This window comes from Delphinapterus leucas, chromosome 7 (assembly GCF_059928025.1).
Source record: "Delphinapterus leucas isolate spDelLeu-1000000601 "Yukka" chromosome 7, BTC_Dleu_Yukka2, whole genome shotgun sequence".
Lineage (NCBI taxonomy): Eukaryota > Metazoa > Chordata > Mammalia > Artiodactyla > Monodontidae > Delphinapterus > Delphinapterus leucas.
In genome coordinates, this window is record NC_143135.1 from 82,959,194 (window position 1) to 82,982,346 (window position 23,153).

The 23,153-nt window shown below is 36.2% G+C and overlaps 2 protein-coding genes across 5 annotated transcripts in view; one reads left to right on the forward strand and one right to left on the reverse strand.

Moving 5' to 3' along the window:
* KBTBD3 (kelch repeat and BTB domain containing 3) overlaps window positions 1–8,902 on the reverse strand; it is a 62,678-nt gene extending 53,776 nt beyond the window's left edge. For both annotated transcript variants that reach the window (XM_022560516.3, XM_022560515.3), the window contains exon 1: window positions 7,900–8,902. The gene's annotated coding sequence lies outside the window, so the exon portion shown is untranslated. The remainder of the gene's footprint in view (window positions 1–7,899) is intronic.
* The window catches only part of AASDHPPT (aminoadipate-semialdehyde dehydrogenase-phosphopantetheinyl transferase), a 33,532-nt gene continuing 18,544 nt past the window's right edge, over window positions 8,166–23,153 (forward strand). The window contains exons 1-4 of one of the 3 annotated variants that reach the window (XM_022560517.3): window positions 8,166–8,474; window positions 10,404–10,629; window positions 21,656–21,777; window positions 22,398–22,559. In XM_022560517.3, the coding sequence (XP_022416225.1) occupies window positions 8,292–8,474; window positions 10,404–10,629; window positions 21,656–21,777; window positions 22,398–22,559 (693 nt within the window). In that variant the 5' untranslated portion in view covers window positions 8,166–8,291. The other 2 variants (XM_022560518.2, XM_022560519.3) reach the window with 2 other exon arrangements.

Here is a 23,153-nt window from a genome sequence, read left to right on the forward strand (position 1 = left end):
CAAATTTTTTATATTAAGTTGTCATTAAAAATATGAACGTAATTTGGATCTGTGTTGGATTAAGTCAATTATTCAGTCTCACTGTTCATGAATAAGAAATAAACACTTATAAATGATATAAGTATAAAGAAATTCTTACTTCTACAAAGATAGTCACAAAAAGCAAACTTTACTAGAAATTTTCAAGTATTCTCAAATATATTAGGATCATACACAGCTATTCACTTTTATAAATGTTGTTAAAAGATAAAGCCTTCCATGTATACTCTACACAGAATGACAAATCCAAGAAGCTGAAGCTTTCATTTCTTAAATTAGGTTTGAGTAAGTCTGTACTTATATATTTTGCAAATGGCAAAGAACCTGGGATTGAGAGCTGAAGGAACAGGGTCTTAGATGATCCATCACTTAGTAGTGACCCCTATTGAGGCTCTTTAAGGCTTTGGCTTCCTCATCTGCAAAGTGGACACGCCAATTACATCGTACTGTTGTGATGCTTAAATGATATTGATGTTAAACTAACATTGTCAAATGGTATATAAAATATTAATGTTTAAAATCAGTAATAACATATACTTTTCCAATAACATTATTAATTGTTAAACAATTCTTAAATCTTGGTAAAATATCTGTAAGGCAATTTTTTTCCTCCAAAATATTCTGTAAATTCAACATTATATTTCACTAATTTTAAGACATTCTTTCACACTTAACATATCTGAAATTGACAGATAGGTATCTTATAATCACTTTAGTTAAATAACACTCATAACATATTTGTCATTACATATGTATGTGCATCAAAATATGAAGGATGTGTATCAGTGTCTTTGAAGAAAACCCTAAAGATAAAAATGGACACTCATTTAAGAAATGATACATCATTAATGCTCCTGATAACAGAGAACAACATTATGTAGAAAAACATGGAAACTGAGATGCTGAGGTGAAGGTGAATTAGAAGAGTTAGATTCTGAATGTGAGCATCTCAGCTAATTGATTTTGCTTACTTTTTTTTAATGTGTGTACAAGGTTGATATGATTTTTTTTTAAAGGGCTTTCCATAAGTACAAAAAATTCCAAGTCATGGAAAGCTGTGTCATAGTTTAAATGGCACTTTTCTTCTCTCTTAGTAGCACAGAAAACAGTCTTGTATTTTATAAGAATGCATCTCAGCTTCAACGAAATACCTTCCTGCCGAAAACATTGAATCAATTTTCAAAACTATTCTCTTGTTTTTTCTTTTAATGTGTTCCATTAAAATTTGATTTAAAAAATTATTTAATAAAAGTACAAGAATCAAGTCTAAGAACCAAGCCTTTGATATTAAGTAACGACAGAAGAGCATATGCAGGGCTTCCCTAGTGGCGCAGTGGTTGAGAGTCTGCCTGCCGATGCAGGGGACACGGGTTTGTGCCCCGGTCCGGGAAGATCCCACATGCCGTGGAGCGGCTGGGCCCGTGAGCCATGGCCACTGAGCCTGCACGTCCAGAGCCTGTGCTCCGCAACGGGAGAGGCCACAACAGTGAGAGGCCCGCGTACCGCAAAAAAAAAAAAAAGAAAGAAAGAAAAGAGCATATGCAACTTGATAGAAGTGGAATATTAAACTAAAGTTGTGCTGTGACTGATGTGGGCTTTGATTTCATTGGGTCTTCCACTGATATTAGTTTGGTCACTGATGTTTCAATATAGAGCATGTTTGCTGGCCTATCCTATTCAATACTTATTACAGAGTGCTAACTATATGCCAGGTACTGTATTAGGCACTAGAGAGAGCATGGAGAATAAAGGCAGACATGATCCCTCCTTTCCTGATGTTTAGTATCTAGAAAAGAAGACTGTCAAATTATAAACTGCAATAAATACTGTGAAGAAACAACTGGGAAATAGATATAAAAATGAACAGCAGGTGGTATTCAACTTCAGATAATGACAGTGTTAACAGTGAACACTTATGTAGTGCTTACTCTGTGCCAGGCTCTGTACCACATGCTTTACACACTCTTTAATTTTCAAAACAACTACTATAAAATAGATAATACTATTGTCCCTATTTTATATACAGGGAAAATGAGGCTTAAGATATCTGAAATTGATAAATAGATACCTTACAATCACTTTTGACAGGCAGCAATCATGACATATTTGTCATTATATGTGTATGTGAATTAAAATGTGAAGAATGGGTTTTCAGTATGTTGGAACAAAACCCTAAAGATAATAATAGATAGCAAGTAAGCAAGGAGATGGGATGTAAACCCAGACACTCTGGCTCCAGAGCCCATGCTCTCATCCACTACAATATTAGGAAGAGCCTTTCTGAGAAGGTGTCATTTAAGCTGACACCCGAATAATGACAAGGTAAAGCGTTGGTGAGAGAAATCATGTATAAAGCCCTAGAATGGGAAAGGGTCCTTCAGTTTTAGGATATGAACGAAGGCCAGCATTGCTGGAGTATAGTTAATGAGAGCAAGAATGTTGGGGAGATAGGGTTACAGAAGGCTGGTGCTACCTCATGCAGGATCCTATAGGCCACAAGGAACTGGAATTTTGTTCTAAGTGCAACTGGAATTATGGAAGACTGAACTAGACAGCGACATGATTTGATTTATTTTTTTCTGGCTGATGTGTGAATGATGAATTGAGAGAAGGTAAGATAAATAGAGTCCAAGTCATTCATTTATTCAACAAATAATAGAAAATTTATGAAGTAACTATTATTGTAGTAAGCACTATTCCAGATATTGGGCATACAGTCAAAAACAATAGAGACAAGGTCCTCCACTCTGGAGTACACTTTAGAGTGGTGAACACACCTACAGACTCCTATATCCACAATTTCTCCCACTCTATTGAACATTTTCGATCAATGTACAAATTTTAGTATCTCCCATCTTTAAACAAATATCAAACAAAAATCTATCCTTTGATCTTTTACTCTCCTCTAGCTACCATCCTATTTCTTTACTCCCAGAAAAACTTCTTTAAAGAACTGTCTGCAGTAACTTTGCCACCAGTTATCATCGCAACCCACTACAATCAAGTTCCTCTTTTTCACTCTATTCAAGTTGCTCATATCACTGGAACAAAATTTTTTTAAATTTGCATGGAATACAAAAGACCCCAAATAGCCAAAACAATCTTGAGAAAGAAGAACAGGGCTGGAGGAATCACGCTCCCTGACTTCAGACTCTATTACAAAGCTACAGTAATCAAAACAGTATTGTACTGGCACAAAAACAGACACATAGATAAATGAGACAGGTTAGAAAGCCCAGAAATAAACCCATACACTTACAGTCAATCAATCTACGATGAAGGAGGCAAGAATACACAGTGGAGAAAAGACAGTCTCTTCAATAAGTGGTGCTAAGAAAACTGTACAGCTACATGTAAAAGAATAAAATTAGAACATTCTCTAACACGATATGCAAAAATAAACTCAAAATGGATTAAAGACCTAAATGTAAAACCAGATACCTAAATGTAAAACTCCTAGAGGAAAACATAGGCAGAACACTCTTTGACATAATTCACATAAATATTTTTTTGGATCTCTCCCATAGAGTAATGGAAACAGAAGCAAAAATAAACAAATGGGATCTAATTAAACTTAAAAGCTTTTGCACAGCAAAAGAAACCATAAAAAAAAACCAAAAAGACAACCTACAGAATGGGAGAAAATATTTGTAAATGATGCAAAAAAACAAGGGCTTAATTTCCAAAATATACAAACAGCTTATACAACACAATATCAAAAAAAAACAAACATAAGATGGGCAGAAAACCTAAATAGACATTTCTCCAAAGAAGACATATAGATAGCCAATAGGCACATGAAAAGATGTTCAACATTGCTAGTTATTAGAGAAATGCAAATCAAAACACCTGTCAGAATGGCCATCATCAAAAAATCTACAAATAATAAATGCTAGAGAGGGTGTGGAGAAAAGGGAATCCTTCTATACTGTTGGTGGCAACCTAAACTGGTGCAGCCACTATGGAGAACAGTGTGAAGGTTCCTTAAAACACTAAAAATATAATCACCATAAGATCCCACTCCTGGGCATACATCCAGGAAAGAGAAAAACTCTAATTAGAAGAGATACAGGGGCTTCCCTGGTGGCTCAGTGGTTGAGAGCCCGCCTGCCGATGCAGGGTACACGAGTTCACGCCCCGGTCTGGGATGATCCCACATGCTGCGGAGCGGCTAGGCCCGCAAGCCATGGCCACTGAGCCTGCGCGTCCGGAGCCTGTGCTCTGCAACAGGAGAGGCCACAGCAGTGAGAGGCCTGTGTACCGCAAAAAAAAAAAAAAAAAAAAAAGAAGAGATACATGCACCCTTATGTTCACAGCAGCACTATTTACAATAGCCAAGACATGGAAGCAACCTAACTGTCCATTGGCAGATGAATGGATAAAGAAGATGTAGTGTGTGTGTGTGTATGTGTATATATATATATATATATAAAATGGAATATTACTCAGCCATAAAAAAGAATGAAATAATGCCATTTGCAGCAACATGGATGGACCTAGAGATTATCATCTAAGTGAAGTAAGTCAGACACAGAAAGATAAATATCATATGATATCACTTATATGTGGAATCTAAAAAATGATACAAATGAACTTATTTAAAAAACAGAAATAGGCTCACAGACATGGAAAACAAACTGATGGTTACCAAAAGGGAAAGGGGGGAGAGATAAACTAAGAATTTGGGATTAAAATATACATACTGCTATATATACAGTAAACAACAAGGACTTACCATATAGCACAGGGAGTTGTATTCAATGTCTTGTTTGGAAAAGAATATATATATATTATATATATATAAAATATATATATTATATATATAATATAATATATATATTTATATATATATTTATTAATTTATATAAATATATTTATATTTATATATATTATATATACAATTTATATATAATTTATGTATATTTATATAATTTATATATATTATATATATTTATATATATTTATATAATTTATATATAGTATATATTTTTATATTTTATATATATTATGTTATATATATATATAAAACTGAATCACTTTGCTGTACACCTGAAACTTTATAAATCAACTATACTTCAATAAAATAAATGAATAAAATAATTAATCAAAGAAAAATGAAAATAAAATTGCTCATGTCAATGTCACCACCCTACCATCTTGTAGTCAAATGCTAACTTCACTCCCCTCATCTTATTAACCTCTCAGGAGTATTCACACTGTTAACTAGTTCCCCATTCTTTTCTGTGCCACAACACTTTTCAAAATTCTTATCTCCTTCTCAGTCTAATTAAGGAGGCCTATAGCACTGTGATTAAGAGCATGGACTTCTAGACTTAGCTCTGAAGACAGGTTGTTTCAGGAGTGCTTATGGCATGGAGGACAGACATAGCAAGAGAATGTTTCCCTTTCTTGAGCAAGATAGAAAACTAATCAGTATTTCAGGTGAGAAATATGGTGGTTTAGACTAGAGACTGGAGATGGAGGGAAATAGATTTTAGCTCTATTTTAGTAGTAGAACCAATAAAACTTTGCGATGGAACAGATACAGGAATTAAAGGAAAAGGGGAAATCAAGGTTTTGCAATAGAATAAAAAGCTAATGAACATTACCTAAAAAAATCACCAAATCTTAGAGATGATCTCATTTGATGCTTTTCCATTGAAACTGATACCTGGGAGAGGTTATGTGATTTACCCAAAGTCACATAGATAATTGGTGATAGAACTGAAACTGGAACACAAGTCTCTCAGAATCCTAAGAAGCCACAGATCAGGATCTGATAAGATGACTACTACAAGCTTGCTAAGCTATCACTTTAGTCCTTTTTCCCCCTAACCAATGCAATAAAAAATACTATAATACATTTTTGGGTTTACTGAATATAGTTAGGCAAGCTATTAACTGCACACTTTATACTGCCTTAAGAAAAAAGGGAAGGAAGTAGACAGAATATAAATATCAGTATTAGCTCATGAAGAGTAAAATCTATTCTAAAAGTTCATCAAAAACATTTGCTGAAGTATACTATTTGTAAAAGGCAAGGTACACATGAACTCCCCCTCGAGCAGTTACATTCTAATTTGCAAGATAACACACATATAAATAATTCAGGCCAATAAGGCAGTACTAGATTAATTGCCAAATTAATTATATAGACAATATATATATATTTTTAAGTACTCTGTAGTAGTCCTTTAGGAAAAGTAAGGCTTGAGCTAAGCCCTGATAGACAAGTAAGAATTTAAAAAGTAGATAGGGAAGGGAATTAAACAAACCTATAAAGAGTGTCCGCTAGGGTACTAGGCTCAGGGCTGGGGGATAGGGAGTGGGAAGAGTGAGCTTTTTATACATGTCTGTGGAGACATTCTCTTTGGTATGACATTTGAGCTGAGTCCTGAATGACAAAGAGGAACAAGGAATGTGCTGATGGGAGGAGAAGAGAACATTCTGAGAAAACAAGTACAAATAACCACTACATTACCTACCTTTATTAGGCTCTATAGATTGAATACACAAAGCTTAGCTGAAAGGTAAAAGAGTGGACCATACGTTCCTAAACCTGAGTTTAAATAATTCCACAAATTCTCTTTCTCATCTGTTTCTCCAACGGTAAAAATTACTGCATAGACGAGCATGGGATATAATGGACATAGAAGTGTTTTTAGAAATAGAAAAGTAAATATACCAAAATTGTAAAAGTCAGTTCAAAAAGACAAGAATGAAAAAGTGTTAATATGGTGCTTAGATACATAAAGTTAAAAGTGGACAAATGACTTAAAATCATTGCTGGTATGGGTAACAGTACTTTATACTTTACATATCTTTACATTTTCTCTTACTGTAGCTTTTTGTACATGTCTTATCTTCTTTGCCAGATTGTAAGCAGATATAGCACCTGACACATAGTATTAGCTAAACTGATGTATGAAGCCAGTACTTCATTTTACAGCCCTTTGAGGATTTGTGTTTGTGTATGTTCAAGATCCCATTTACTTGCAAATGATTGGAGGGGAATGATGATATCACGAAAAGTTAACAGAAACAAATATAGATGAAAACAGAATAAAACCTATCTTAAAGAGGATGGAAATAAGCCGCAGGTAACTGTTAATTACTACTGCTGGCTTTTAGTTGACATTCCCTGGCAGCCAAAGGAAGAAGGGAATCGGCTGAATCCCAGTGTCGCATTTAATCTACCACAAAGTTAGGCATTTAAATTCATCTACAGAGATCAACTTTTCCCTGGACCAAAACCACAAGGATCTTTGATCACAAGCAAATAACTGAGGAAAGGCACAGAGTTAATTATGAAGGGCTCCTGAAATTATGCAACTTGGTTCTGTTGCTTTCAGAGCAAAGATCTCTGATACCAATGGGACCACCAACCGGTGCCTCAACGACAGAATCCTCAGTTTTCTCCCTAGGGCTCTGGCCCAGGCTTGGCAGCCACAAAAACCGCACCTGGGTCACTTTATGGCCTCAACACAGTTAGCTGCTTGGTAGCAGCCTTGGATTCAGGCAGGGTCCGCGCCCTGCACTGGAAGCAATGCAGAGTCTTTGCCCCAGCCTTAGAAGGCAGGTTTCAGGGAGGGCTGCTAGGGTTGGAGTGTCTAGATGAGTTTCGGCCTAAGGGGACAGGGGAGGAAGGCAACTCAGGGCCGCGGGAAAAACAACTCTTGGGGGCACCACGCAGTCCCCTTCCTGCCACAGAAACCTCTCCCGCCCTGGAACATGAAGGAGCGGCACTGGCAGCCTAAGCCAAGAAAATTCTCTTCTCTGTGGATAATAGGGGCCGATCCTGGTCCCCAGGAATAAGACGCTACCATCCCACTCCTCTCTCACAGCTCAGAAATCACCCACCTGGAACTGCAGTCTCCGAAGTCTCCACCCCAGTCTCTGCCTCCACAGGCCTGATTGCGATTGGCTTGCACCTCTGTCCCGTTATCTCTTCTCCAAGTGTGAGTGGCGTTCTATACGCTCTTGGCCTTTGTCCCTCCCTTCGCTCGCCTCCGAAGCCCCGCCCCACGTGACGGTCACGCGTTGCCGCAAAGCGCAGAGGAGGGTCTCCACTTCCGCTCCCGGGGGAGGAGGTGGCAGAGTAGGTGGCGTGGAAGTGAGGGCTCTCGGTGAGCAACGTGCAGTTGACGTAGCGCGACGCTCCGCCCCCTCCGCCCGAGCGCCGGGAGGAAGTGGGTGGGGCACTTTTAGCGTCCGCGCCATCAAGCCCGAGGTGGCAGTGAGGTTTTCAGTGTATGGTTTTCCCCGCTAAGCGATTCTGCTTGGTGCCAGCAATGGAGGGCGTGCGCTGGGCCTTTTCCTGTGGCGCTTGGCTGCCGAGCCGAGCCGAATGGCTGCTCGCGGTGCGATCGATCCAGCCCGAGGAGAAGGAGCGCATTGGCCAGTTCGTCTTTGCACGCGACGCTAAGGCAGCTTTGGTACTACAGGTCTTTCGTATTGAGGGCCGAGGAAGCAGATGTTGGGGATGGTGGGCCGGGCTGTAGAGACTCCCCCCTCCCACGCTAGCGTCGGCGCCAGTTTGTGGCCGCCCCAGGGCGAGAGTGGTAGGTGCTGCTGACTCTACCGTGTGTGCGCGCGGCCTGGTCTCCACCGTCTTTGTAGTCTCCTCGGAGGCCTCGTCCGCTGTAAATATTAGCCCCTCCCCCGTTGTAATTGAAAATAGAGATCGTGCTAAACCCTAAAATAGGTGTTGAAAAAAGAAAGTAGTTCTTTTTCCCCACAATGTTTTTTTTTTCTTATTTTTAAGTTATCAAAATTTATTTTTCCTTGCTTGGGCCCATAGCACATTCTTAGCCTGTTAAGTATCCTACCATTATCCATTCTCCTGCACGTGATAGGCCCTAAGAAATATTGACAGTATGACTTACTTTAGCCTTGCACGCCGTGGAACTGGAAGAGTCCAGCCTCCTTTACCAGGGAAACTTAAGTCAAGGAAGGATGCAGTCCTAGGCATACCTTTCTGACTAAATAGCTTGGAAAACAGTACTTTAGATATAATTGTTTATTTTACTTACGTATTTTTAGCAACAAATGGAAACGGGTTTCAAAACGACTTCTGTGTATATAGCGCAGTTTGAAACAGCTTCTAATTACCATCAAAGACTGTTACCTTGAAAATGTTCCTCTGTCAAAGCACTTTTTCTTTTGAAATGTGGGCTGATTGATTTTTGAAGGTATATTGGTGAATATTTTTATACTTTCTGTAATTTGTAAGAAATTGTGAAATTCAAAGTCGTGCAGTATTTAAAAGTCATTGTTTAGAACTGAAGGGAAAAAAACTTGGAAGATTTTTCAAAATATTATATGCCTTGTTATACCCTTAGGTATTTTTGTGTGATTTTAGTCATTTCTTTTTTAAAATATACATATATTTTTAAAATTTATTTAATTTATTTATTTTTGGCCGCGTTGGGTCTTCGTTGCTGCACACGGGCTTTCTCTAGTTGCAGCGGGGGGGGGGGGGTGGGGGGGCTACTCTTAGTTACCGTGTGCGGGCTTCAGTAGTTGTGGCACGTGGGTTCAGTAGTAGTGGCTCGTGGGCTCTAGAGCACCGGCTCAGTATTTGTGGCACACAGGCTTAGTTACTCTGTGGCATGTGGGATCTTCCCAGACCAGGGCTCGAACCCATGTCCCCTGCGTTGGCAGGTAGATTCTCAACCACTGTGCCACCAGGGAAGCCCCATTTCTTTCTTAACAATTAATGGAGGGAGAGAGTGGATGGGGTATATGTGAAAAAAGATAGGTCATGCATTGCTAATTGTTGAGCCCAGTGCTAAGTATATATGATCTAGAAATACATGCACATATGCACAAAGATGTAAGTACAACAAGGTTGCTCAATGGGGAATTTTTTTATAATAGTAAAACTAGAGCCAGCCTAAAATATCCAACAATAGGGGAATAGTCAAGTTGTGGTACCTTGATAGTATGAAATGCACAGGCCAGATGGTTATATACAAACATAAAATAATCCCCAACACTTAGAAATTTAAAAGATTATACATGGTAGAATAGTACATATAGTAGGATTTCATATAAATGGATAGATAGTAAAAGCAAATGAACATATTTTGGGTACTTAGAGAAAAGACTGGATGAATACTTGATAACATTGGTTGGTTACTTGTTAAGGGGAGGGAGGGAATTGCTAAAGAGGGACTTTAAGTTGTCTGTCTTCATAAGCATTTCTTAAATCTTAAAGCAGCGTATTTAATACTTATGTACTTTTTAAAAACTTTAAGAAATGAATATTTTAGAAACCACAAAAATAGACTTTGTATGTTATAGGCAGTGTTACCTAAATCTTTAGTATAGACATCAATACTTAACAAATGTTTTATTAACAGGCTGGTCGTCTGATGATGAGGAAATTAGTTGCAGAGAAATTGAATATACCTTGGAATAATATTCGTTTGCAAAGAACTGCTAAAGGAAAACCAGTCCTTGCGAAAGACTCATTGAATCCTTACCCCAATTTCAACTTTAACATCTCTCATCAAGGAGACTATGCTGTACTTGCTGCGGAGTCTGAGCTACAAGTTGGAATTGATATAATGAAGACTAGTTTTCCAGGTAATGTTGCATTTTTGTAGTACAAGAGTTATTAAGTGTCTTCTCTTAGTTCTTACCTGTTGAATAATATCAGACAAGGAGATGTAGATATTTAAGTTTAGGAAAAAGGTGCTCATACTCAAGGGTAGTATATCTGAGAGAGCAGGGTATTGTCGACTGAAAAAAATGCACAACCCAAAACTTGAGAATTATTCTGCAGACTTTCTGAGGACTCAAGTCCGGGAAGCAGCCTCTCAAATAGCTCTGAGAGACTGCTCCAAAGAGATAAGGGAGGAACCAGGATATATAGGAGTTTTTTGCAACAAAAACCCGGTAGTCAGAACATAAAAAGATTACTGTTAATTAAAGAAAACCAGATATTTCATTAATGAATTTAGCGCTTTTCTATGTATGGGAAGATGCAAGAGTTTGGGCTTACTGAAATTATTCGTTTGATATGCACCTTAACTGTCTAGGGCCAGTATCCTGCTTTTCTCCATCCTGAATCCCCTCAGGGTGCACAGTTGGGGGTGGCTGTTGGCTTGAGGGCCCCAACATCCTTTGTTTACTATATATTTTCTTGAATGTTAACAGACTTCTACATAAAAGATCCTTCCTTACTGGGGATTCATATAATACTTTGCCTAGAGGCAAAGTGAAAACAAAGGTTTTCTTTTTGAATTATACCTCAGCTTGTTAAGTAAGACTAAATTTGAAACTTCTCAAAGACTGTTAAATTTTCTAAAGAACAGTTTTTCCATAGCTCAATATTTTTTATTTAAGTAATAGATGTTCAATCAAATTGAACTCAACAGGGAGTCAATTTTGAGTATCATTCTATTAAAAAAATAGTAATTATATGTATTGTAAGAACTTGGTTTCATTTAAGTCTTTCCCAGAATTAACCAATTAGTTGTTGGTTTGTTTAAAAACTAATAATCTCACTGGTAAAGTATATTGTAGTCCTTAAGTAGAGATAACATGTATTTGTACTGTATCTAAATATAGCTCTTTGTAGCACATTTATATAAATGGAAATGAAGAGCAAGCAATTATTAAAATATTTTAAGTTGTTTATATTTTGCCTTAGAAATTTGTAATTGGTGGCTGTAGGAACTGCTAACATTTATTGTGGTGTTGACTATACCTAGGTAATTTTACTAGAACACAAGTTCTCTCAACTACTCTATAACTTTCATCATCACTAACATTAGTGTGCACTTACTGTGTGCCATGGCATTTTCCTAAGTGCCTTACGTATATTATGGGGTGGGTGGGACACAGCATACTATCATTTTTATCAGAAGATAAGTAACAGGATAAGAAGAAAGCTGTTAAAATAAGAGACCCAACATTTTCCTAATTTCATAGTGCAGTTCCCTAATCTCCACACTGTGTCTACCACAGGATCTTTGCTTATGTTTCCCTTGGAATGGAATATTTGTAATAACTTTATCCCCCACCCCCATTTCTGCATAGGTAACTTATTTACTGGTTAGCTTTCACTTTAGTCTTACTTTAGGGAATCCTTTGTGGACCTTCAATCTAAGCCAGGTTCTTTTGTTCTAGGCTCTCATAAAGTATATTTCCTTCATTCCGATTATATATTTCATTTTATAATTATTTTTCAGGATGTTGATTTTCTTCCCACTGGTCCTTACAAGCTGTATGAGAGCAGGAACTATGTTAGGTACTTCTGATAGTAGCTATATCTGCTATCACGTCTGGCACCCTACCTAGTTCAAAATAATGTGCAATAAATATTTGTCAAATGAATGAATAAGCACTTTGTGCTGCAGTAGTTAGGCCTCAGAGTATTGCTGTGAGTCTCCTCTCTCATCTTTATTGTCAGTGTCTTAACTTTGAATTTTCCCACCAACAGCTTTTTCTCTGACCTGCTCATAAATCTATTAAACCTCTATTCTTAACTTTGTTCAGAAGGAGGCTATACTAATGATAGCAGGGGTTCTTGACCCTGGATAAGCATCAAGTCATTTTATTTTTAACCTCCTGAAATTGTTTGCTACATTTTGTATGCACAGGTACATTTTTCTGAGAGAGGATCTGGTTTTTGGCAGGGCCATAGAAGGCTTATTGTGAACCTTATCAACGAACCACTGTTACAGAGGATTCAGAGTGAGCATGCAAATGAGCCCATAAACTTCATAGCTTTCTGTGGTCCTTATGTGACCTTTCCCTAAAAATCAGAAATTATTGGAGAGACCATTGCTCCTTAGAATGCAGTCAGTACAATTACACAGTAATGGTTGGCTCATCAGGTTGATTTGATATCTGCTTAGAAATTATGCCTGTGAGACACAGATTTAATTACAGTTGGCTTAATGGGCAATGTTGGCTTACGGTCAATACCAGATAAACAAGTAAGTACTAATTGAAACTTAATAAATGATAGGAAGGTAATTGAGCAAAAAGTGAAGATTCTGTTAATTATATTTTATTAGACTTTTTTTATCCACCATCTTTTTTCATTGCTCTTGTTTGACTAATCACAGTGTCCAGGCCTTTTCCTATTTGGCTGTTTCATTGCCAAAAAGGTATTGATATATCCAGTAATGCATTGGGGAAGAGCTGTTTTCCAGTTGCCATTAGTATTGTTACTGTGTCACTAGTGTCTGAAAGATTAATGGACACAGCATCATTTCTCAGGAAAGTAGACACTGGTTTACTTCACTGGTGATTCATTTGAAATGCTCTGCTTATCAGAGTAAGTGAGGAAATTGAGCAGGGAAAGTTTCCAAGAGTTGCTAAATGGTGCAGGGTAAAACAGTATAGGAGCAAGGGAAGTATAGTACTTTGTTTCGGGCATTGTTATTAGATTATCAACTCTCAAGATGGAGTTAGACTTTGGGGGCATCGTGAGTATATTGTAAGACTCAGTTCTATTACTCCCATTTTGTCTGCAGGTAAACATCATGTAGGAACTTGTGGAGTCTTTCCTTATCACATTAGACATTTCTGCTAGGTGCAGATCATTTCCCGCCATCTCCCGGTTCTCCCATTGCTGCTATGGCAGGGCAGGAGAGAATATATTGATGGATGTAAGAAGTTTTGGGTTTCTCCCTTCTAGCCAGATGCTAGAAGGACCCTATTGTAACCACCACATTATTCTCTACTTAATGGAGAGAGGAAACTTATACAGAAGTAACTGGTGCATACTTGGCACTCAGTAAATAATTGTTTAATGGATATCCAGAGAAGAGGGATTATAAGATATTGGGGGCCCTAGTATAGATAAATTGCCAGTGCAATACAATCCCAACCCTGTGGTCAGGGGTGGGGTGAGGTGTTTTGTGGGTCATCTTTATAATTTGCTGTACCCAATTGAGAAATATTGGTTGTTTTTCCTTCATTTTCTAATTTTTATCTACCACTAAAGGCTTTTGCAGTTAGAAGTATAAAAGTAAGGATTGTATAAAGTATAAAAGTATGAATTGTTCAATTTGGTTCCCATGTTTACAAGGCAAGATAAGAGATACAGTATAAAAATTATTAAAATTTGGGAAAAGACTGAAAATATTTTTCCCCACAGGTTTATACTTTCAAGTTCACATTTTTGTTATAAACTTTGCTGGATATTAATTGGCAGGACAAAAGGACTCAATATTTTGAGATTTAATACTAATTTAATAACTTTGAAATGACTGTATCATAGAACTACTCCTCTTGAACAGTTGTTATGTAAATTATGTACAGTAAGTATAAAGTAAGTGGTGATATTATATGGTAGCTATGGTAGAGCCTATTTGTTGTCTCTTTCCACCATACTATTTATAGCACTATTTTAATAGCTTCCTGTTTGGTTCCCCCTCTTCACTTCTGTTCTCTCTCAGTACATTCTTGGTACAGAGTTAGAGTGGTCTTTAAAAATTTCCTTAAAGCAATTTTCTTAAAACTTTTAGGTTGGTTCATAATAAAATTCAGTCCCTTTAACATGATTTTATCGTCTTATTCTCATTTATCTCTCCATTTGCATTTTTAGCTGCTCTCTGCTCACTATTTTCTGTCCATACTCATCTTTTATTACCTTGAATGTAGTAGACTTTTTCCTGTTCAGGTCATTTCAGAAAAGCTGATCGCTCTGCCTGTTCTTCTCCCCACTCTTTCGTGAGTACCTTAGACATGAAGGATGAGAAGTAGCCAGTACCAGTACCTCCTCAGAAAGGACTCTCCTGACCACCTGATCTTGTTTTCCTTCATGGCCTTTCTCATTTGTAATTATAACTTAGTTATTTGATTATTATCTGTTCTCCTTCATTAAATAAGTTCAGGAGCTATGCTTGTTTTGTTTTTGCTACAGTATACCTAGTACTTAGCAGGGTGTCTAGCACATAGCAGGTGCTCAGTAAATATTGAATGTACAAATAATAGGAGTTCTCAATTTCACATAAAATATTCCTAAAATTTGTTGAAAAATTAAAAAGTGGGTATGCAACTACAGTGAAAAATGATATTCATATCAGATTCTAGTTGGAATATAAACTGTTCTCATCAGTGAGGTGTGATTAAAAATAGTTCTTCCTTCGAATCTTCTTCCTCACCCTGCATTTATCTCCCTAGCTTCTTCTCTCCTGCATTTGCATCCATCAGATTCGGTTTCCAACTTTGTTGCTGCTACAGTCTATAGTGTCCAACTTAAAATTTTTCAACTTTATGATGGTTTAAAAGCAATTCAGTAGAAGCCATACTTTAAATTTTGAATTTTGACATTTTCCTGTGCTAGCCATATGCCATTCCATACTCATAATGCTGGGCAGCAGCAGTGAGCCATAGCTCCCAGTCAGCCACACAATCACGAGGGTAAAACAACTAGTACAACCATTCTGTTTTTCACTTTCAGTACAGTATTCAGTACATTTCATGAGGTATTCAACACTTTATTATAAAATAGTCTTTGTGTTAGATGATTTTGCCCACCTGTAGGCTAATGTAAGTGCTCTGAGCACATTTAAAGTAAGCTAGCCTAAGCTGTGATGTTCCATAGGTTAGGGGTATTAAATGCATTTTTGACCTAAACTATTTTCAACTTAACAATGCGTTTATCGGGACGTAACCTTATCGTAAGTCAAGGAAGATCTGTATTCCACTATTGTTTGTGATCTACATTCTAAGCTGATCTACATTCTTTTTGGATCTGCATTTTGCAGGATGTGCAAAATGTTGTTTTTTGTTTTTTGTTTTTTTTTAACTTGGAGATTTACAGCCAGCAAGCAGCTTAAATAAGTCACACTTCTCTTTGTGCTCTGAACTTGCTGGAAAACCAGGTCTTTACTGGCAGGTAGTTTTCCCCCTTTCCAAGTTACAGGATGGATCTTTTCCACTCTGCAGAGGATTTGAGTGGGATCACAACATAGAACTAGTATTTACTGAGCAACTTCTCTGTGTTAAATGCCTTCTATGCATTATCTTATTTCACCCTCTTAAGCCTAAGTTGTAAGTTATTATTTTATGGAGTAGGTTAAGACATTTGCCCAAGGCAACTAAGCTGAAAAGTAGAATATCATGGATTTGAACCCATACCTCAAAGCCTATATTTTTAGACACTGCATTCTATAATATGTGACCTCTCAATACTAGATTTTATTGATACCTGTTTAAGGATTTGCAAGTACAAAATCTGAAAAATTCCATGGAACTGGGTTAAATGAATTTAAAGTTTTTGTGAAGGAACTGATGTCTAAGAAGAGTATACAAAGTTTAGTGAGAGGGAACTTGCCTTACAATTTTTTATATTAGGCATTGTAAACAAAAGAGTGTGGTGTTAGCAAAAGAATAGACAGCTAGGAGGGTTAAGAGTTAGTGCCCAGTATTTATACATAATATTTCAATTCAGCGGTTAAAGATTATTTATTAAATGGTGCATTACTCTAATCACTAGGGTAGCTTGTTAGCTACTTGAATTTGCTCTTCTGTGAACTGCTTATTAATCTTTTCTAATCCATGTATAAAAGCTCTTTATGTATTATGGATATTGACACTTCATAGACCAAATCTGTTACAACTATTTTCCCACTCTATTATTTGTTTATCTTTTGAATTTGGTTGTATTTTTTGCCGTATGAATTTTGTCTTTTATTTAATTAATATATCTAACTTTTCCTTGATAAATTCTGAACTCTGTCTCATTTAAAAAAAAAATAAGTTGGTAAAAGATTTACTCCAACTGTAGGTTATAGAGTCTCCTAGATTTTGTTCTAAAATTGCACTTTTTTTTTTTAACATTTAAATCTTTAATTCCCCTAAAACTTGTGTGTATATGTTTTACATACTGATGGCTCAACAGTCATACCACCACTAGCATTGGCTAGATTGGGAATAAACATGTAAAGTGCCTGGAATTATTAAGTATTTAATAAGTAAATGTTAGCTCTAAGGTTGTTTTGATAGTTATTACTGTTATATGTATAGAATGGTGTTTCTGAAATGGTGGTCAGGATATTAAAATCAGCCAGGATGCCTGTTAAAAATGCAGGTTCCTTGAAAAAATGCAGGTTCATTGAAACCCTCCCAGACCTCTTCAACTAGAATTTCTTAGATACAACCAAGAATTCTATATTCAGACAATTTCTCAGGTGATTGTTAGACCTATTAGCGTTTGGGAAACACTATATTAGATGTAATTTATAGAGCCAACAAAAAGAAAGATTGTAACCCATCAACTTTTTTTTTCATGAGTAAAATTGTCTGAAAGCCATTAGATCCTTGTTACACAGTGTACAACAGAATTAATTAGAATTAAATTTTAATAACAATTACTAGAACACAATAGAATTGTATATTTGGCCAGATTTCTGAAAGAAGGATGCCTTTTAAACTTAGAAATATAAGAAGAACAGGCAAAGTTAGCATATGTAATTGATTTTATATTAAATCTCTTCTCGCAAACTGGGGCAAATAAGACAGACAGAGGTTAATATTGTTAATATTTAAAATACTTGTAAGTATTGATAGAAAAGCCACTTGAGACTCACCTAATGGGCACAGTGGTTAAAAATCCGCCTGCCAATGCAGGGGACATGGGTTCGAGCCCTGGTCCAGGAAGATCCCACATGCCACGGAGCAACTAAGCCCGTGCGCCACAACTACTGAGCCTGTGCTCTAGAGCCCACATGCCACAACTACTGAAGCCCGCGCTCCGCAACAAGAGAAGCCACTGCAATGAGAAGCCCGCGCACGTCAACTAGAGAAAGCCGGCACGTAGCAACGAAGACCCAACACAGCCAAAAATAAATAATAAATTAATTTTAAAAAAATACATTAAAAAAAAAAGACTTACCTAATGAATGGACAAAGACTTGATAAAACATTTCACAAAAGAGGATATATATATAAAACAACTACCACAATAGCCTTAGAGCTAACATTTATTTGGTACTTAATAGCTCCAGGCCCTTTATATATCTCTTAAACTACCCAGCTTTTTTTCCCTATTTTATAGCTTAAGAAACAGCCATAGTGAAGTTAAATAAATAATAGTAAAGAAGTGTTAGAGCCAGGATTTGAACATTTGACTCCAGGGGTATAACACTAAAGCTAAGAGTATATGAGTGTGTCTGTATAAATGAATTAAATTGTGTGCATGAATGTATTAGTTTCCTAGGGCTCCTAACAAAGTACCAAAAACTTGGTGTCTTAAAAAAACAGAAATTTATTCTCTGACAGTTCTGAAGGCCAGAAGTCAAAGTGTTGACAGGGCCATGTTACCTCTGTAGATTCCAGGGAAGAATTCTTCTTTGCTTCTTCCTAGTGTCCTGGCAATCTTTGGCATTCCTTGAGTTGTAGCTGTATCACTTTACTTTCTACCTTCATTGTTATGTTGCCTTTTTCCCTGTATTCGCTCTTCGTGTCTAAATGTTTCTCCTTATAAGGACACCAGTCATTGGATATAGGACCCACCTTAATCTATCCTAATTTGATTGCACCTGCAAAGACTGTATTTCCAAATAAGGTCGCATTTTTAGTTTCTGTGTGGGCATGAGTTTTGGAAGACATGGACCCTCACCGTTCAAACCTGCCTTGTTCAAGGCTCAACTCTATAAATTATTTTGTTGTAGTTTACTACTCTGTTTAATAAACTTTCTAGTTGCTCTGTGACCTTGGTTAGTTGATCATTGCAGAACACTTAGTTAGTATCTAGTGCTGCTTTCCCTAAAGATTAAGCTATAAGATGAGGGATCTGGCTTTTCTAAACCTGGTTAGTGGTTCTATGTAAGTTTTTTCAGTTATTTTATCTTTATCTTTTTTTAACTTAAGTTCTTATATGTCTATTAAATCAAATATTGTAATAGACATGAATATGTGTTGGTATTATTAGGAGGCTCTGCCAACTTATGTGTCTAATAATTGTGCTGTCTCAGCTAGTTTGAGGGGCAAACGTACTATTCTGGTATTTCTTACTGATTTTTTTTAAATTCCAATTTCCTAGATAAACTAAGTCCTTAACAGAGTACTCATTCACTGTGTATTTTCACCATAATGCCACAATGTGGCGCTGTTGTCTTTGGCTGAATATTTACAAAGTCATCTTTTTCTGTTGCTGTCAATCTCATTTTGTGGGATATGATGCTCTCAAAAGTATATGAAAACACACTCATATCGGATATTTTTAAGCTGTACATGATCAGTTATGATTCTTTTCCAGTGGTTGTGCTAGATTGCTTTTTATGTTAAATGAGTTTTTTTTATTAGTGTGAATATTTAAATTTTTTCCTCGATTGCCCCATCATATTTAGGTAAAAATCAGGGGGTTTCTTGAAGGTTATGGAATTATAACTTGAAGAAACCAACAAACATAATGACAGACACTATAGATGACAACAGGCATATCTTTTTAAATTTTAGGCTTTTTGGATAGTATTCTGTTAAAACTACAATTCCACTCAAAATATATAATGCTGTCTTCCAAAATCCAAGGTAGCTGTTCTTCTCATTGTTATTATTTACACTATTTGTACCGGAATATATTCAAGAGGAAACAGTTTACAATTTATGTAGGTATAGTGCTCCCAGTGTTTAAAATCTCCAGATTTACTTTTATAACTTTTGCAAGCTTGCCTTCTTTACTTCCTTTAGTGTTTTATCTGTCAAGCCAGTATGTACTAGTGATGCATTGCATTTTAATAAGACAGTCTTTATTTAAGGGGCTTGAGGAATAAGCACCAGACTATCAAAGGGGGTTCATAGACCCAAAAGGGTAAGAATCTCCTGCCCTGCCCTGGGACTCCTAAGGTCCCAGTTTAATATTTCAGTGCTGTTGCGTGAAATGACTTTACAGCTTTGCAGGGCTTTTAGGAAATAATAGCCTTTTAACATTAATATGAACAGATACAAACAATAAACATTAGTTGATTAATAAAAATGGATTGTAAAGTTATCTTTCTTACGAATAGTAGAGGACTAAAGAGTAGACAGATTAATTAAATGAGTCTGTTGAACTTGAAAACAAACAAGGAAGTGAAGAAGTGAAGTGAAGAACCACATATCACTGGAATGTCATTAGAAATATTTCCTAGGTAAACAAGAGGAGACTGTTTTGACCATTTTGAAGTAGGGATGGTGGGGGAATTGTAGACAATTTTGTGGGAGAGCTCGTTTTTAATATTTTCTACCTTGAGGTAACTATGGAAAAGGTACTTGGTTACTGTAGGAGAAACTTTAAACTCTCTATGAACATAAGGACCCATGTCTGTTTTGGTTATCATGATATTCCTGGCATCGAGCACTTGGGTATTTTTAGAGTGAATGATATAGTTGTCGTTCTAAATGTTGAATTCTCATGGGGTTAGTTAGTTGTTAAATGCCAGTAAAGCATTAAGTAGGGGAATTGACATATTTCTTCTTTCCAGACATGCTATGGTTGCAGCCAGTTGGGAATGTCAGATTTTGGAGTTGAGTATTTTAGAAATGGGAGTTGCGGAGTAGACAAGCTATGTTAACAGAATCTGCAGAGGGACTACTTTCAAGAGGCTTACTGGAAGTAATGCAATCATGAACTAAGGATACAGGGCAATAGAGCATTTAGGAGTAATTTACCACATAATAGTTAATGTACATTTATTCATATAGTAAACATTTGTGATTCACCTACCTTGTTGCCAGACTTTCTGATTGACCAATTAGGCTGTAATTGTGTGAGGCTAAGAATCATGACTGATTTGTTTTTAACCATTAGGTCAATTCATATTGGTATAGTATTTGTACACATTCTACATACTTGTAGAATAAGTAAATGAATGATGGTAGAAGGTTTCTGTTTAGTAGTAAAGATAGACAAACACATAATTATAGTATTTTGAAAAAATATAATATGAAAGACATACCATATATTTTAATTTGTGTCTTAGCTCTTAGTTCTGGGTGTCAGATCCTTTGAGCTCTATTTATTTTTAGGATGCTATGTAAAATTTTATTGTCTATGGAACAGTGGAGCTAAGGATATACTTGAGTTTTTTTAAAAACTGAGCCAATAGAACAGAAATTAAAATCTTTTTTTATTTGGAAAAGTCATATTAGAAAACATGTTTAAAAACAGTTATTGTGAAGGAAGTAAGTGTATATTAACTTTCCAGTCATGTTAATAACTTAGGATAAAAGAACACTCCTTAGCTTTCTACCAGTTCCCCCAAAATTATAGTAAAGAAATTGTTCCCTGATTTTCCTGTGAAATGGCAAAGCAAAATTTTAAACCCCAGCATACTATTGCTCTATTTTAAGAGTACTTGTTTTGGATTTCTGTTATTCTCTCATATATAGGAAATTTCCCCTAGTTATTTAAGATTTATAATAGCTTGGCTGCTAAATTTTATCAAATTTTTGGTGAGCATCTATATATAACCATATGTTTTTTTCTCCTTAATTATTTAATAATTCACAGAATTTCACTGTTCTGTTAAGCTACCCTTCTCTCAACTTATTTTGATTTGCTGATATTTTGTTTAGGATTATTGTGACTGTATTCAAAAGTAAAGTTGGACTATAGTTTTCTTTTATGCGCTAATAATTTTGGTAATTCTGTTTCCTCAATTGACAGGTCGTGGTTCAATTCCAGAATTTTTTCATATTATGAAAAGAAAGTTTACCAACAAAGAATGGGAAACAATCAGAAGCTTTAAGGATGAATGGACTCAGCTGGATATGTTTTATAGGAACTGGGTATAATTTCTTTCTAGTTTTGAGAATAAGCCCCTGTGTTGATTTCATTATCTTTGCTAAAAACAGGAGCAAAAGTCCTGTGGTAAACCTGTAGTTCATACAGTGTTTGAAGTAAATAAGTCATTACTTGGGAACTTCATGATTTTTATGTACACATTATTATATTCTAATGACATTTAAGAAAATTTAACATATATTTAATGCTCAACTAGAAGATACTCTTAAAGCTAAAAACAAGACAGTTTATCAGTATTTATAAATAAGGTTTTCTGTCTTAAAGGATCTCATACACATGAGACCTTATTTAACATATAATATTTATTATGTGCCAGAAAACATTATTGTAAGCCCTTCATAAGTTAGTTAATTATCATAACAACCCCACTAGTAAGGTACTACTATTATTACATGTTATACATGAGAGAATGGAGGCAAAGGGAGCTTAAATGATTTGTCTTAAGTTCTCACAACTGGTTTGTTTCCATGCTACTATTAGGGTAAAAATAAATGGCTTATAGCTGTAAAGTAGTAAAGAATTAAAAATCCATATGTTTTGGGGACAGTAGATTTTATGAACAATTTACTAAAGCTCTAAGAGAAAATGTCTGTCTGTATCTTAGGCACTGAAAGAAAGCTTCATAAAAGCAATAGGTGTTGGATTAGGATTTGAATTGCAGCGGCTTGAATTTGATATATCCCCATTAAACCTGGATATAGGCCAAGTTTATAAAGAAACACGTTTGTTTCTGGATGGGGAAGAAGAAAAAGAATGGGCATTTGAGGTAAGAAATTTATCAGAATTGCTATAACTATAAGCATTTTCTTATTTTGTGCATGTGAGCATACTCTTAACTTGGGGAGGCTAGTCATTGAAACTAGACACATTTGAAATCCAGTCTGTGTGCTCTGAAGGTAAAGTCAGGGATACTGAGCACAATAACATTTAAGCTGATACTTGAAAGATAAGTCATATTGCATTAAGTAAAAGAGAAGGGAAAAGAGGCCCTGGAATAAAACAGCTTTGTGTGTATGAACAACTAAAGGATGCCATTTTGCCAGTGTACTGTGTTGAGGGGATTTGAGAGAGATGCTATGTTAGGCTGATGGTATCATGTAGGGCATTATGGGCTGGTTAATATTTTGGTCTCTTTCTTTATTTGGTTTTTGTCACTAGCAATTCTTGGTTGCTAGTGAGAAAAACCTAACACAAATTCATTTTAGCCAAAAACACATTATTGTAGGTTACTAGAGTACTTCATATAACCAGGTTTCAGAATTGGCTAGAATTAGGGACTGGAAAACTCAGAACTCTTTTTATCTTTTACTTTTGCCTTCCTGGCTTTAGTTTTCTCCCACCCACATTTCTCATTCTGTAC